This window comes from Octopus sinensis, linkage group LG16 (assembly GCF_006345805.1).
Source record: "Octopus sinensis linkage group LG16, ASM634580v1, whole genome shotgun sequence".
Classification (NCBI taxonomy): Eukaryota; Metazoa; Mollusca; class Cephalopoda; order Octopoda; family Octopodidae; genus Octopus; species Octopus sinensis.
Window position 1 is genome coordinate 32,996,793 of NC_043012.1, and position 18,302 is coordinate 33,015,094.

Genomic DNA, 18,302 nt, shown 5'->3' on the forward strand with positions numbered 1-18,302 from the left:
GTATACACAAAGATGTTTTTATACGTAAGATATACAACATTCCCATGCAAATGTAAAAAATCATAAAAGAAGTTGTTGATCTCCAAACATAATACATGACAATATGGTGACAGATTTAATCTGTCACCTGGTTAAACAATGTCAACTGACCTAGTCTTTTGGTGTCTTTTAGCGGAGTCCATCCTACTACAAGCATTCGGCCTAAAATTGAACCTTTCTCTTCCCCGCGAAACAAGCTAATTATATATATGCTCTTTACTCTTTTACTTGTTTCAGTCATTTGACTGCGGCCATGCTGGAGCACCGCCTTTAGTCGAGGAAATCGACCCCCCAGGACTTATTTTTTGTAAGCCTAGTACTTATTCTATCGGTCTCTTTTGCCGAACCGCTAAGTTACGGAGACGTAAACACACCAGCATCGGTTGTCAAGCGATGTTGGGGGGACAGACACACACACACACACACACACATATATATATATATATATATATACGACGGGCTTCTTTCAGTTTCCGTCTACCAAACCCATTCACAAGGCTTTGGTCGGCTCGAGGCTATAGCAGAAGACACTTGCCCAAGGTGCACAATTCAGATAAAAAAAACATTTTAACTGATATGCCTGAAACGTTTGGTGTTTGCCTTTTTATGTCAATTGCTCAAAATGAACAGAGACATACAAAATGGCAACGCTTGATGCAGTTATTGTCACAGCCCGATATCATCCAGCCAAGAGGAATAAAGAGCAAAGCCTACATGAACAAGATTTGAATGCAAACTGTTCAAATGGAGTAGTAAAAATATGTTAACGGCATTTGAACCGAGAATAAAACCAGAGTTTTTCTTTAAGGTGTCGAAGGTGCTCTGGCATGGCCGCAGTCAAATGACTGAAACAAGTAATAGAATAAATAATATTGCTAGTCGTATAATCCAACCCTTTCAACCAGCCACAAATTAAATCCCGCAAACCATTTTAGCCAAGTGGTAGACCGTTTCAGCCAGCAACAATTTTGAATTAACAACGAACGGTTAAGCATAGTGAAACAGTTCTGATTCAGAGTTTGGCTACCTTTATTTCAGTGAAGTCTTTCATAGCTTCCATATTCTACTCTATTCTTCACATGATAGATGCAAATCAAATAGAATGATTTTATTCCCTTTGAAATAAAGGAAATGGCTGATAAAAAGGTTAACGATCGTAGACACTTTCACTTCTCGATCTCGCGTCCGTTCCAAAAAGCTTTGCATGCTAAGGATATGAAATTCAGAAAAGACCACAATGTCGGATCAAATGTCTTTACACATTTGATCCGACAGAGTTTGAAACTAGTGAAAGCTGTGGGCCCTCCACCCTCAAATTTATCTAAGTTTGAAATCGTCGGAGACCCTAAGCGAGCCCTTTACAGGCTGTAAGGAAAACGTGTTCTACACACAGGAATTCATACAATTATGGAAAAAATGTTGTGGCTGTGATTTAAGGAGAATTTAGCTGCTATTTTTAGCACATCTAACGACCACCTGATACCGTCCTCGTTTCTTTGTCACTTTGACATGTATTGATGTTGTTTTTCAGTCTTTTTCTGGCCATAAATACATTTCATGGAATGATCATGCACCGAAGGGTGGTCCGTTGTTGGGATTTAAGCAAAAAATTCGAAAAAGAGTGGAAATTTTGAGACTTATGGGGTTGATGTAACAAATTGAATTTTTTTCTTCTTTTTCAAAATCGTAGGAATTCCCGAGTGTAGAAACGCAAATTCGCAAAAATTTTCTGAAAAGTCCAAAACTAAATTAGAGGAGGGGGGGTTATATGGGAATGCTTAAACCAGAATTATATCTAGGACCGTAAACAAACCAGCATCGGTTGTCAAGCGGTGACGAGTACAAACACTTTTTTCATAAACAGAATCAAAAACTCAAGCATTAATATATTTTGTGGGTTTTTACTTCGTAACAAAGTAAAAGCCCACAAAATATATTCAGCATTTACTGCCTTGATGTTCTGGCTAATTATAATTTAATAAGTTAAGCTTTTTGAACATAAAAAGCTGATATTTACATAAATAGAAAAACGCATCACTATAATTTTTTTTAAACCCAGAAAATTGTAGGTGTGTTCGGGACCAACGCCTATTTTTAAACTGAGGTATAATAGTATAATATATTCAATGAGTGAGAGAGATGGAAGGAGGCCGTCAGGTTTGAAGTTTGTATTGACTGACTTCTTCAGGGCAATGTAACGAGAATGGCATGTGCTCTTAATATCTTTTTATCTATCTCGCCACACTTCATTCTGCCTACAACACGCAGTACTCATCATGTCAGATTGTCTTACATTAAATTCATTCATATATTTGTTGTCTCTTATCTTTGTATATGTATGTACGCATATATGTATGGATGTGAATATAAATATTTATGTGTGTATCTCGAGAGAGGGGGGAGAAAGAAAGAAAGAAAGAGATCAATTAAATTTGTTAGCACTGAATGTATATAGGAAAGTAATCAAACGCAGAGATCCATGTGTAAAAGGAATTATCTACTAAAATTTGACGAGTTTTTAATGACTTACACGCAGCAGAAAGAAAAACAAATATTAAAGTAACGAATATGTAGACTGGTGTTACTGATGTTGGGGGACGGGGTACTACTGACGTTATTAGAATCGCAATACGGATTCTTCAAGCCGACCTAACCAACGGAAGACTTAGGAGTAAACCATGAACGAGATGTTAGGATAAGATAATATCCATAGTCTGAGTTAGTCACGCTTGAGATCCCAACCGGAAAGTCAAATGACGGTTGCAGCTGATGTGACCAGGGAGGAGGTACCTGGGGTATTCTATCTCAACGACTCTTCCAGGAATCGAGGGCGGAGAAGGTAGGCATTTCCTGAAAGTTATAAGGGAAAAATCGGATCTCTCCACCCCAGGTTCGTTTGCGCAACTTTTTTTTTGCTATATTCGTATCCTACACAGTCAACACCCGGCAGGCTGGGATTAAAAAAAATTTTTTTTTCGTTAACGGGTGAGGATCTTTATATTGACCGATATTTATGTGGGGGGGGGGGGTGAATACACGCACAACTTAGGTGTCTCCATCGGCCAACACTGCACATATGTGCAGACCAGAGAAATGTATTTTCAGGAAAACTGGCACTTTCCTATACATGCAAATTTACCCCTCTCCATGCCACCTGTGTTTATCAAAGGAAAAGGGCGGCCAGCTTGGACTGATTAATATAGTTTGGCGTGAGTGTTTCGTCACTCATGCCAAACTGAACACAGAGCCAGATGATTTATCACAAAGTATATTCCTCGATAGTCTAACAATTCCGTCAATGCATTGCCCTGATTTGGTATTTTTATCGACTTCGAAAGTAACAAATACACACAATGTATCATCATCATCATCATTTAACGTCCGCTGGTAAGCCATGAAAGCTACACCAGGCTCCAGTCTGGTTTGGCAGTTTCTACAGCTGGATGCCTTTCCTAATGCCAACCACTCCGTGAGTGTAGTGGGTGATTTTTACGTGCCATCGGCACAGGTAGGTGTCTTTATATATATATATATATATATATGTATACATATACATATATATATGTATACATACGGTACTACTAGCGAACAGTGGTCCCGGTGCGCGCACACGCGTAGTCGCGCATCCGCGTTAGCTAGTCGGGACTAGTCGATCCTACAACGACTACCTAGCAAAGTAAATAAAACACAAAGTAATTAATTATTTAAAAAAAGGTAAATAACACAAAAATACGAAGTAAGGATCGACTAGTCATGACTAGCTAGCGCGGATGCGCGAGTACGCGCACCGGGACCACTGTTTGCTAGTAGTACCAGGGTTCATTTTGTGACTTGTCAGTCGCATGGTTTGCTAAAACAGCCAAGTCATGATCATCGGAAAATCAAGGACCACCTGGAAAAGACTAGAATGAAACAGCGGAGGAAACTCCCTCGCCGCTTCTTTTGCTTTTCACAAAACGCTAAGAATTTGTGCGTCTATGTGCGCGCGCGCATATTTTCTGGTTCAGTGATGCTTGAACATCACTTTGTTGGGTTTCTAGTTGATCAGGTTATAGGAGTGGCTGTGTGGTAAGTAGCTTGCTTACCAACCTCATGGTTCTGGGCTCAGTCCCACTGCGTGGCACCTTGGGCAAGTGTATTCTACTATAGCCTCGGGCTGACCAAAGCCTTGTGAGTGGATTTGGTAGACGGAAACTGAAAGAAGCCCGTTGTATATATGTATATATATGTGTGTGTGTGTGTGTCTGTGTTTGTCCCCACCCCCAATAACTTAGTGGTTCGGCAAAAGTGACCGATAGAATAAGCACTAGGTTTACAAAGAATAAGCCCCGGGGGTCGATTTGCTCGACTAAAGGCGGTGCTCCAGCATGGCCGCAGTCAAATGACTGAAACAAGTAAAAGAGTAGAGTATACTCTTCTAATTCAAATAATGCTCATTCTATCGGTCGCTTCTTGCTATGGATGTGAACACACACATCCATATCTATATCTGTGTGTGTGTGTGTGTGTGTGTGTGTGCGTGTGTACAAAGCGCGCGCGCGCTTTTCCGTCCGTCTACCAAATTCTCACAAGGCATGAGTCGACCTGGCACTATAGTTAAACGACACTAGCCCAAGGTACCACCATGCAGTGGGATCAAACACGAAACTTGTTGCGAATTGAACTGGGAACGATCCGAGAAGTTGGCCTAATAAAGTTTACCAAGTAGCTATGATCGGTAACAAAAAAAACCCCAAAAAACCCCTGACTCCAGATTCATGATTAAAGCTAAGTAAGGTGTGTATACAGTAACACGTGTTATATTACCTGTGGGGCCTAGCGGGGCTCTTTCCTGATGTGCTCAAATCAACAGATTAGATTTCTAGCGTAGCTGAACACAATATCATTTGGGTACTACTAGTGAACAGTGGTCCCGGTGCGCGCACGCGCGTACTCGCTCTAGCTAGTCATGACTAGTCGATCTTACTTTGTGTTTTTCTTTTACTTTGTTTAAAAAATTATTTGCTTTGTGTTTTTGTGTTTTATTTATTTTGTTTAACAAAAATCATTTACTTTTTGTAAAAATAATTATTTATTTTTGTGTTTTATTTACTATGCTACGTAGTCGTTGTAGGATCGACTAGTCACGACTAGCTAGCGCGAGTGCGCGCACCGGGACCACTGTTCGCTAGTAGTACCTATCATTTGTTTGCTTGAAAGACGACGGTGGTGATGGCGATGGGGAACGCTGGTGGTGAAGGTATTTGCTCTTTTCGCAGACATCAAAGGGTGAAATTAGCTTATGGTCAAGATCCCATTTTAGTCGCTTAAACCAACTTAGCAGCATTTTGTCCATCTTTACGCTGAGCTCAAATTCCGCCGAGGTTGACTTTGCTTTTATCATTTCGAAGTCCATAAAATAAGTCCCAGTTGAGAATGGTGATCGATGTAATCGACTTACCACCACAACTCCCGAAATTGCTGGCCTTGTGCCAAAAATTGAAATCAATAATCGTTAGCATCCCAGGCAAAATGCTTACTCTTTTATTTGTTTCAGTCAGTTGACTGCGGCCATGCTGGAGCACCGCTATTAGTCGAACAAATCGACTCCAGGACTTATTCTTTGTAAGCCTAGTACCCCTATTCTATAGGTCTCTTCTGCCGATCCGCTAGTTACGGGCGACGCATAGACACCAACATCTGTTGTCAAGCGATGGGGGGGGGGAGACAAACACAGACACACAAATATATACACATACGTTTGTATATAATGCTTAGTAACATTTCGTCCGTCTTTACGTTTTGAGATCAAATTCCGCCGGGGTCGACTTTGTCTTTCATCCTTTCGGGGACGGTAAAATAGGCACTGCAGTCGATGTAATCGATTCAACCCCTCCCACGAAACCGCTGGCCTTGTGCAAAAATTAGAAGCCAGTATTGTATATTTATGTGCTTCAACTAAAGATGATTTCAAATAAGGGTTCTTTTTATTAGGATATAACATATACAATATGTACGACTTTTAGAACATTGTCATTTTATAAGATTTTGCAAGCAAATTTTTAAATTAACAGAAGCATTTATTTCCACAAAAGAAAATTATTAGTTGTGATGTTTTTCATGAGAATGTATGCATGTGTCGTTCATATTTTTCCAACACTGAAGATTAGGACTTAAAAAAACATAATAGCATTTTTTTAAAGCTACTTTTTTCAAAAAAAAAAAACTAGCAGTTATGATTTACAGAAAAAAAAAGTTTTATGATTCGTTTCTAAATAAACATTGCAAGTTACTAAAATAAAAAATCGAAATCAATCGTAAACTTAATTTGCCAAAAGATAATTTAAAATATCGTTAGATCATAAAGAATATGAAACTCAAATTTGGTAAAGAGAAAGTTATTTTTAGTTTGTAGAAAGATAAAGAAGAAAAAAGAAAGCAATCAACTATGAACGTTAAAAGTATTTGTGTAAAGTTTCAAAACTTTCCAACTACAAAATAAAAGAAAATTTTCTCTTACATATATAATCATTTAAATTGTACTTAACCAAGCAAGTAAGTTTTATTAAAATATCTCAAAAGAGTAAAAAAACACACCTCTTTAAGATTACCGTTTAAACTGAGAAGTTATGAAACGTACAACCGTGTATGTGTGAGTGATACATATACACACACACAGGACTGTAGGCGAGTACACATGTGAATGTAAAGTGGATGCAAATGATGAGTATGGAAAAAGTTGTAGAAAGAATCATAATCTACGGATAGGTAATATTAAATCAGCAATTTCATTTACTACAAATGATACAGAATCGAGCAATTGTATGATATTCACACGAAAATACAAATCTGAACAGAGTCCCATACGCACGTACTAACATAAATGTGAGTGCGTGTCTATACACAAACACTCTGACTGACGGATTAAAAAAGGCCGATATGTTTGTATAACGGTCAACGTTCTCACGGGCATCAGCAAATTGATGGAATAAGGACATTCAATGTGAAGCAAATAAAGATCGATCGCTTCAATAGTAAGCATCTTACCTCTCGTTTTGTTTTTCTATGGCATCTTTCAGCTTCTGATCGCCATGTACGTGCGCCATACCATGCCAGTAGCCCAACACTAAAACATGTGCTTTTTTGAATGTTTTGAAAAGGACGTCATTGATTGGTTAAGATTTAGAACGATTTCATTGGCTACTGTTTCTCTCCCTTCCCTCCCCCGCTGTCTTATCTTTATATAAAACCTACAATGTGTTTTTCTTTTTTAAATTGCAATATGTTTGTATTTGTAAGATCGAGATAAAACAAACTGTATATATATTTCTTTATTGCCTACCAGAGGGCTTAACACAGAGGGGACAAACAAGGACAGACAAAGGGATTAAGTCGATTAGATCGACCACAATGCGAAACTGGTACTTTATTTATCGACCCCGAAAGGATGAAAGGAAAAGTCGACCTCGGCGGAATTTGAACTCAGAACGTAAAGATAGACGAAATACCTATTTCTTTACTACCCACAAGGGGCTAAACACAGAGGGGACAAACAAGGACAGACAAAGGGATTAAGTCGATTACATCGACCCTAGTGCGTAGCTGGTACTTTATTTATCGACCCCGAAAGGATGAAAGGCAAAGTCGACCTCGGCGGAATTTGAACTTAGAACGTAACGACAGACGAAATACCGCTAAGCATTTCGTCCGGCGCGCTAACATGACTGTATATAGTGGCTAAGTGTATTGCATTCATGATGGTGAGATTGTAGTTTCGATTCCTGGACCGGGCGTTGCTATAGTCCACTCAGCTGGCAAAAGTGAATAATCCTGCGACGGACCAGAGGTGGGGGGGATATTTAGTCAAGGAATTCGGGAAACCAGCCTTATGAACCTATGGCTCGGGAAGGACCTTTGATCTATCTATCTCTGTCATGGTCAATGCGACGATCACATGCTACACACCTTCCTTCCAAGCACTGCTGTAAACAGGGGAAGTGAGCTAGAATATTAAAACTTAGTGCGCATGCACAGCAGAGTTCACTCTGCGTGCTTTAGCTTAGTCCGGATACTTATTGATCAGATCACGTAAATCACAATCTCATTTGTTACAGTGCAAAACAAAAAAATATTGACCTTTACGAGCCGAAAAGTGCTTAAACGGAAAGGACCAAGCATTTTATCAAGGAAGATTTTCTTGAATCACTAAAACCTACAATAAATTATTTTATCAGTACTAGTGTAATAATGTTCAAAATATTTATATCGTAGTTATAGAGATGTATCGCTTTAAAAATTAGGAAATATTACATTTTCAAGATATCTAGATTTACCAAGAAAAGAAATGGATTATTAATAAATACCGTTCTTTTTTAAAAACCCATCCCAAGTGAAATTACAACGAAAAAAAATATTGCGCCCAACGTGGGGCTCGAACCCACGACCCCGAGATTAAGAGTCTCGTGCTCCACCGACTGGTAATGTTTATATCGTAGTTATAGAGATACATCGCTGTAAAAATGAGGAAATATTACATTTTCAAGATATTTAGATTTCCCAAGAAAAGAAATGGATTATTAATAAAAACCGTTCTTTTTTAAAAACCATTCCAAGTGTAATTAAAACGAAAAAAAAACTGCGCCCAACGTGGGGCTCGAACCCACGACCCCGAGATTAAGAGTCTCGTGCTCTACCGACTGAGCTAGCCGGGCTACATGTGGAACACGGCCTTCTATAAGCTATATTAACCTAATGCTGCTCTACTTTACTGCTTTGTAGCTGCGACTTATCTATTTATTGTGACTATTGCGTAGTTCTGCAATTTTGCTAATATATTAATTATCATCGTTTCCTATCCTTCGTTTCAAAACTGCTATTATTTTCTCCTTTTGCATTTCATACAAAAATACTTGACAAAGCTGTTTATTGTTTATTGTTTATCCTCACATTAGCTTCTGGTCCGACAGACTTTCCACACGCACCAACTCGGTCGAACTAGGTTCTTATCAACGGAATTATTTTCTTCATAGACTAGGCTTCCATTTCGTGAAAGGCCTACCATACCATGCATTTCGATGCACAATGATTGGCAGGTACTACTTGAGAACAGGGGTCCCGGTGCGTGCACTCGCCTACTCGCGCATCCGCGCCAGCTAGTCATGACTAGTCGATCCTTACTTTGTGTTTTTGTCTGTTATTTACTTTGTTTAAAAAATGATTTACTTTCTGTTTGTATTTAATTTACTTTGTTTAACAAAAATTATTTACTTTGTGTAAAATAATTATTTATTTTGTGTTTTATTTACTTTGCTAGGTAGTCGTTGTAGGATCGACTAGTCACGACTAGCTTTGCGGATGCGCGACTGTGCGTGTGCGCGCACCAGTATTTTAAAACAATGTAACACACACACAAAAAAAACCCTGGTAAATCCATCAGCATACCTACACAAATCGGTACTACATGAGAACAGTGGTCCCGGTGCGTGCACTCGCGTACTCGCGCATCCGCGCTAGCTAGTCGTGACTAGTCGATCCTACAACGACTACCTAACAAAGTAAATAAAACACAAAGTAAATAATTTTTTAAACAAAGTAAATAACACAAAAACACAAAGTAAGGATCGACTAGTTATGACTTAGTAGCGCGAGCACGCGAGTGCGCGCACCGGGACCACTGTTCTCAAGTAGCACCCACAAATCTGTCGCCCCGATTTTGTTTCCTCATAACTTTCTGAAAAATAGATTTTTTTTAATGAAATTTTCTACAAATACGCTTCAGATGGTGAAGATTACGATTATATCGAAATTTAATATGAAAAAACAAAAAGTTGGCAGGCGTCCACACGTACATACCGACAACATCACATACATATCACTTGAAATTTTAAATAGTAATTGTGATGTACGTATGCATCGCACGAATCAGTTTTTCTTCTTTTTTTTTTTTTTTTGTTTTTTTACCCCAAATTTCGATATAATCGTAATCTATAATATCTGAAAGGTATTTGTAGAAAATGACATTTAAAAAATATCCATTTTCCAGAAAGCTATGAGGAAACAAAGTGAGATAAGGGCACACGTGAAGCTATGGCAATTCATCGTTTACTGAAGTTGCTCTGTGATTTTTTTCCCTGGATTCTCTTTCTCTTCTCTTTTCTTTCTATTCCCTTCTCTACCTTCGCTCGTCCTCACTTTGAATGGTGTTGTCCGCTGTGGTCTCCCTACACGAAACAAAGTATATAAATTCAAGTACACCACAGATCAATCACAAGAAAATTGACATGAGGAGTCTTGATTACTGGGCTTGACTCGAGATGCTCAAACTTTATTCTTTCCATTAGCCACTATAGTGGCTAATGACTAGTCTATGCTGGGGAGTACATTCTTCACCAGGGAGAGATTTTGTATTTAAGAGCAACCATGCATCCCACTGTCTGATGAGAACGAAATCGATCTGGCTAGCAGAGTCACCTGATTGATAGGTTGTCAAGTGGTTGGTTGACTTCCTGAAGTTGGTGTTGCTGATCAAAAGGTTAATTGCTTCACAGAACTCCAATAGTCTTGTTCCTGCTCATTTCGGGAACCAATTCCATGGCCCCGATGAACACCATGGAAGATACCAGATGCCATCCAACATCCCCATTGAAATCCCCAGGCAAAAAGATGAAATCATTTTCACTCGTTTTTGAGGTAGCCTGCAGAAGACTATCATAAAAGTGGTCCTTCTGTTCATTTGGTAGGCCTGCTTGTGGGGCATAGGCAAATATAATTGTAGCTATACTATTCTGCAAGACTAGCCTGAGCTCAAGTACTCTATTGCACACTCTAACAACCTCTATGACCTTATCCACCCATTTCTCTGCAAGAAGTATGCTCACACCACCCACTCTGTCACTGTTACCTTCTCTGTGAGGAACATGGCTGAAGCTTTTCTCCACCTTACCTCTTTGATTAGAGGCTGTGTTAACCTCATGAAGGGATGGTTTCATCCAAGGAAATATTGGTTCAATACTTAGTATTTTGGGGGAATTTCCTTAAAATAATAGGTATATATAACGGTTGAAATTTAATTGTAAGAGCATGTTCTAATATGTGAAAGATAAACAATGCATGAAGTTTTAAGGAAATATTTATTTTTACCGTTACATTATACAATACCTTGCCTCAACAGGCAGGTAATGAAATCGTTAAGCATCCAAAGTAAAAAAGTTAATTTCGGCCTGTGTGTTCTTATTGTAGTAGTAAACCATAGAGAGAGATATGGTAATGTGCAGAGAAGAGAAAGTGAGTTAGTGAAAGTTGTAGAGTCGCTGATTGTAAACTTCTTTCTTTTTCCCGCTGGCCGTTTGGCTGCCTGCTTGTGGCCATGATTCTAGTGGTCAATTCACTAACTGATGGTAGCTATCTCTTACTCGAGTTGTCATTCATTAACTGGTTGAACTGTCATGAGCTGACTAACTGATTTTTGCTTGGGGTTCTTGCTTTTATAACTATCCAGAAGGATAGACATATCTTTGAGAACAATAGATTTAGTTGGTAGTCTTGCTATCTTAATTCTAGCTTTTGGTGAAGTAGAAGAGGTTAGAAAGGTCAAGTGGTGAAGACATTATTTCGACTTAGCTTAGATAATCTGGCAAATGTAAAACTGCTGTCACAGAAAAAAACTATTGCTTTACTGTGAGAAAAGTTCTGTTGAACTGTTACTTGAAATTTGGCTATGGTGGATCGAATCCACTTCATGCCTGCAAGATCCACTACATATAGTTTAAATTCATATAAAAGAAGAAAAATAAAATGGAGATGGGGATGTAAATAATTGTTTATTAACAGTCATCTTCACTTACAACTGTTTCAACTAATACTCAACATTTATATCAATGTAACCTAAGCATATAATGAATCCATAAACACCTATAAAACATCCAAGGGTATATTTTTTTCCTTCTGAAGATATTATGCTCAGGGCATATAAATATAAATTTTATATTTACTTAATATTTACTAAGTATTAATTGAAACAGCTGTAAGTGAAGATGATTAATCTGCTGTTAATAATAAACAATTATTCACTTCCCAATCTCCATTTTCTTTTTCTTCTTATATATCTACTACATATGTGGAAAGTCCATGTGTGTTTGTTTGTGGCGTTGTTAGCTAACTCCTCCTACATCATTTTATTAATTTTGATGAAACTTGACGTGTGAGTAGAACTCATGTCTGGAAATCTTGTGACACACTTAGATTGTTGAAAAAATCAATAATACAGCCTCTGGAAGGGACCTTTATATCTACCTGATAAAACTAATATTTTTTAAACACACAATGGAAATAACCCATTTCATTGTTTATGTTCGATTACTTTGAATATTGATTTTTTGTGTGTCCTATTTCTAATTTTGCACTGTTATACTTTGACTCATAAGTAGAACTCATGTCTGGAAACTTCATGACATACTTAGATTGTTGAAAAAAATTGATAATAGGGCCCTTCCAATGGATTCTTCTATCTACTACATATTACTAATATTTTATTTAAACAACACAAGGAAAATAACCCATACCACCCGCAGATTTTAGCGAAGTGATCAATATTTGATTCTCACGATCAGTCGACCTAATTCTGCATTTCACTACTCACAGTTTTGAACTGCTAAACATTATTATTACACTTTCTGAATTTGAATCTTAAACCTTAAAGACTTCATTCATACATTTCTATACATACATACTTTTTTAAATGCCCATTACTCCGATAATTCTGCATTTTTAAAGTTACACTTTTTCCATGACAGTAGATAAATTTTTTATTCCACAGCGTATTTGTAGTGGCTTCATGCAAGCATTGCGTGGATTCGATCTTCGATTGCCAAATTTCACTTAACACTTCAACAGTGCTAGTTTTTCTGTGAATGATAGCAGTTATACATTTCCCAGATGTCTTCACTAAGCAGAATAAGGTTTTTGCCTCTTGCCAATCGAAGCTTGGCCTTTGAATTTGCTTTCGGCCCTTTCCTGATATTAAAGTCAGCTAATGCCACATAATAACATTCTCAAGCTATGTTGTTGCATTTGCTTTTTCTAAGTGTCTAATGCTTTCTACATTGCAATCAGAATTATTTAATACCCAAAAAAAGTGGAAAAAGAGGAACAAGGAAAGGAAAAGAAAAGAAAAAGGGAAAACAAAAAAATTAGCTCTCCTTTTAGTTGTTTATTTTAAGTATATATTTAGACATTTTTTTACAGCTTTATTCATTTTTATTTGAAATATGAAAAGGAATAAATTTTACAAAAGACAAGAAAAAAACGTGGTGTGGGAAGAGAAAAAACATCAAAGCAGTTGTGTTTAAAAAAAAAACTGGAAAAACCAGAAATCTCAATAACTTCCGGTTCTAAGTTTGCCGGATAATTGGCTCGGTACTGTATTTAAAGAACGAAAGTATTTGATAGGGAAACTATATCGATAGGACCGGTGTTTTGCATAGTAACCAATAATTTTATAGTATGGGATGTAGTCTAGTACATCACTTTTCTACCACCATCTAAACTATTGTTTAATTATGCCTATATAAATTTCCAGTTTCTCTGTAAACACTAAATTGCAACATGTCTACTCTTATTCACTGTAAACTGTTTTCTTTTAAACAGATTACTCTTCATTTTGCTTTTGCAGTATTTTAATTCCGGTTTGTGACATTTCATGAGATTTCAGCTACACCAGGACACAATCACTCACACATTCTATGGAAACAGGCTTGCAACTCTACGCACTCTCTAACACAGATCCTTCAAACTCACTACAAATACTACGTTTCATAATGCCGGATCTTTTCGGTTTGAACAGCAGTTTTTTAAAATAATTTCCATGTAACTAAACACTTTTAAACTTCGTATACTGGTAGAATGTGTTTATAAAACCTCTTTACCTCTTGGCTTTATTGAGAAAATTCTACAGTTTGTAAGATATTTGTTGTTCTTTGCTTCAATTTCTGCAATTTCAACCAATCAATGACGTCTATTGAGGCGAAAAACATTCTGTGCCGTATGGATGTGTCCCTCGTTTAAGAAACAAATTGGGTTTATTTACATTTCTGAAGAAAAAAAGATACCTTCCCCCTAACCCTAACCCTAAAACAGATTGAAAGGCAATATATCGATACTAGGGTCATAATTATGGATGACAATTTCATATGACACCGCTAGAAAAAACTGTCGTTCAAACCGAAAAGATCCACAATACCTACTGATCCCATATGGCAGCCCTGACATTTAACAGTGCTGCCAACACTGGATTCCAAAGACTAGACTTCTTAGGGATCTCAGAAGCTGTAGTGTCAGCACTGAACAGTCGCATGCCCTCTAAACTTACAAATGCCGCACACAAAAGATTACTTTTCACATATTTAGAACGACTCCTACTGGATACAAGTATCCTAGGCCTAAAATTGGCAATTTGGCAAAGATTCAGTTTCTTCTCCGTCACTTTCAGATCCTATTTGAATCAGTTACGCACCGCCTTCGCTGAAGCCCATTCAATGTACTCGACACCACCTTTTCTCGTCATCTCTACTGTGTTTCACCACCTTCATTCCAGTTCTTTATATGCAAAGTTGTCACATTTTTTTAAAGGGGTCATCAACTTAGAAAGGTTCAAAGTGAAACAGAAGAATCCGCGGAAACTAGAGATGCATCGGCAAAAAGGACGAAAGTTCACAAACTAGAATAAATTATTTCGTTGTGAGGAAGAGGAGAAATAATTTATTCTATTTCACGATCTTTTATTACAAAAAATCTATCAACCGTAGCAACTGTCCTCGCCTGGGAGGCCCTACGAAGGTCATGGACTCCTCCTCCTCTACTCTAAATGAAAATCAAAACAAAACATCAAATGAATATTATTATGCTATTTTCCTTTAGTTACATAATTTAAGTATTTTTTTTCCAGTTTTCCATAATTTAATATCGTTACTACTCTCTCTCTCTCTCTCTCTCTCTCTCTCTCTCTCTCTCTCTCTCTCTCTCTCTCTCTCTTTCCTGCTCTCGCTTTTCGACCCCCATTTTGTTCTTTATTTTCAGATTTTCTTGATCCGTTCTATATTTCTATTCGGTACTACTTGAGAACAGTGGTCCCGGTGCGTGCACTCGCGTACTCACGCATCCGCGCCAGCTAGTCATGACTAGTCGATCCTTACTTTGTGTTATTTACTTTGTTTAAAAAATTATTTACTTTGTGTTTTTGTGTTTTATTTACTTTGCTAGGTAGTCGTAGGATCGACTAGTCACGACTAGCTAGCGCGGATGCGCGACTGCGCGCACCGGGACCACTGTTCGCTAGTAGTACCTTTTTATTCTCACTATCCTCAATCTCTGCATCTTTTTCATTCTCTTTATATATATTATTTTCTTGTTGATTAAATTGACACTGATGCTTGACCGGTACTTTATTTCATCATCCTCACAAAGATGACAGAGGCAAAGTCGACCTCAGCAGGATTTGAACTGAGAAATATAGAGTGATACAAACTTAGTGCCAAGTATTTTGCCCGACATACTAATGATCTTTGCCAATTCATTAGGAAACGAAAAGTAAAATATGTAAAGGCATAAAATAATAAATAATCTAAATTTTAGCACCAAGAAAAGAAGCTACAATATTTCCAACAACTGAACTACTACAAAGTTCAAGAAAGAAAAGAAAAAAAAAGTACGATGCATCTTTGCCATTTGAATGCGAGAATGCTAATGTCAGACAGGCAAAGCTTGAGAGAAAAATTAATGAATTGCGGAATATGTACGTTAATTGGTATTTCTCTCTTAACTTCGACCACATCGTAATATTGAGGAAATAATTAAATTGGGAAAATTTCACTTAAGCAATAAAGCTTCAGTCATGTGAATCAGTATTTGTATTGTATAAGATAGATTTCAATTTCATTTGGCATGATGATAATGACTTCTCGCTGAGCAACAAAACCTGCAAAAATGAGTTAGAGTGTAAATGTTTAGAATATTTTGAATTCCACTAACACACTCGTCAGTTTCATAAGTTTGTAGGAGAGTTGCTTCATCTCAGTTTAATAAATTCTTCTTGGATCTTTTCGGTTTGAACGGCAGTTTGTAACATAATTTCTAGGTAACTAACAAATTTTAAACTTCGTATACTGGTAGAATGTGTTTATAAAACATCTTTTTCTCTTGGCTTTATTGAGAAAATTCTGTAGTTTATAAAGATAGTTGTTGTTTTTTCTTCAATTTCTGCAATTTCAACCAATCAATGACGTCTATTGAGGTGAAAACATTCTGTGCCGTATGAATATGTCCCTCGTTTAAGAAACAGATTGGGTTTATTTACATTTCTGAAGAAAAAAAGATACCTTTCCCCCCACCCCTAAACCTAACTAACCCTAACCCTAAAACAGATTGAAATGCAATAGATCGATACTAGGGTCATAATTATGGGTGACAATTTCATATGACACCACTAGAAAAACTGCCGTTCAAACCGAAAAGATCCATTCCTTCTTTCAATATAAAATTATGAGGCATTTTCTTACATACATCAGAAGTTTTATATTACACTAGCAGTATCGCCCGGCGTTGCTCGGGTTTGTAAGGGAAATAACTATATAAACATTTTTAGAGAGTTACTTCCCTTATAGATGCCAATTCGGGCTTTCTTAGCCATTTCTGTTTTGGTGTCTTCAAGCCATGAAGTCGTTGTTCTAAAAGAATGCTGGTCTCCTTGACAACGCTTTACGACGTTAATTTCCTTACACTCCCTTCCTCACAGCTTCACGAGGGAGGGAAGAAGGGGGAGAAGCAAACAGGTGCAGGTGTGACCATGGACGCCATCTCCGCTGCCATCGGCACACGAAAAATTATGCATTAAAATGGAATAAAAAATGTTAAATTATTTTTAAAATCGTAGACTCATCGTAGACGCGCACTAATACTCAGACGGGCTCGATATGAACCACGACTATAAGATACCCGAATTTGGTTAAACTGCACCGCAAAATGTGGGAGTAGTTAGGAATCTAAATCGAAGGGGACAAACACTCACACAACTACAGTTTTATATATATAGATATGATTACAATTGTATATTCAGTATATGGAGCATAAAATACCTGATAAGGAATAATTATGTACTGAGAAAAAGACAACAATAGCTCAGTGACTAACTATATTTTATTCATATCAGCAAAAGCAGGAGAGAATTCTGGACATGTTTGGTCACATTAGAGTTCCTCAGTAAAAGAGACTTTTACTCATTCTAGTCTTCTAACTACGTTTTTATTACTCACTATGTTAAATATGCTGCAGGAATATTGGCTGAGTCCTAAACACCAACATACTGCCTTGGAATTGAACCCGAACTCACTGTGTTCAGATGTTAAAGTAATTGTAAATACTGAACAAAATCGTGCCAAGTATTGATTACGTCAGCAAACAAGTCCCTAGTAAATACATTAAAAACTTGTTTTAATCAGTTGCTGGGTCATCATCATCGTTTAACGTTCGTTTTCCATGTTGGCATGGGTTGGACAGTTTGACAAGAGCTGGCCAAGCTCCAACTGTCTGTTTTGGTAAGGTTTCTATGGCTACATCCGTGCGATAATGAAGAAAGTTACATATTAATTAGTTTGAACAATGTAACTTTTACAAAAAAAGAAGCAATTATTAAAGTCTACACTCTCTAGCAAATTCTTATAAATTCCATTCCTAGCTCCTTTTCTTGAAGATTCAACCACAGGATGTATTTTTAATTCACTGTGAGATAGTAGTTTTTTAACATCTTATTTCCTACTCTCTTGCTCTTTTCATCTTTTCTTTGTTTACTGCTAGCTATTTTAATTAGTTCTTCTCTTTCTCTATCCATATAACTTTTCCTCTCTCACTCTTAGCCTCAGTTTCTTTGCTTGCAACACTTTCTCTCTCTCTCTCTCTCTCTCTCCTCTCTCTCTCTCTCTCTCTCTCTCTCTTTCATCTGCCTTTGATTATCTTCATTGAAATAAGTTATATTACAAAATTTTCCTTTTAAATACTTTGAGAATATTTGTGAACACTTTTGCACTATATTTATTTATCATATTAAAATTACATAGAAATTTTATATTTCAAGTTTAATTCAGTTATTCATAAATGTGCATAGTACAATATATACGTTATGTACTATTTGCTTCCATCTTTCAATTCAACATATACTAGTAGAAGACCACCCAAAGAGCAGTGTTTCTCATCATCATCATCATCGTTTAATGTCCGCTCTCCATGGTAGCATGGGT

The 18,302-nt window shown here is 37.2% G+C and overlaps 1 protein-coding gene and 1 non-coding gene across 4 annotated transcripts in view; both read right to left on the reverse strand.

Annotated features, from left to right (window-relative positions):
* The window catches only part of LOC115220343, a 79,718-nt gene extending 72,548 nt beyond the window's left edge, over nt 1-7,170 (reverse strand). For all 3 annotated transcript variants that reach the window (XM_029790447.2, XM_036509975.1, XM_029790446.2), the window contains exon 1: nt 7,066-7,170. In XM_029790447.2, the coding sequence (XP_029646307.1) occupies nt 7,066-7,124 (59 nt within the window). In that variant the 5' untranslated portion in view covers nt 7,125-7,170. The remainder of the gene's footprint in view (nt 1-7,065) is intronic.
* Nucleotides 7,171-8,656: 1,486 nt separating this feature from the next.
* On the reverse strand, nt 8,657-8,729 carry Trnak-cuu. Its single transcript has one exon. It is a non-coding gene; the product is annotated as a tRNA-Lys (tRNA).
* Nucleotides 8,730-18,302: the final 9,573 nt, after the last annotated feature.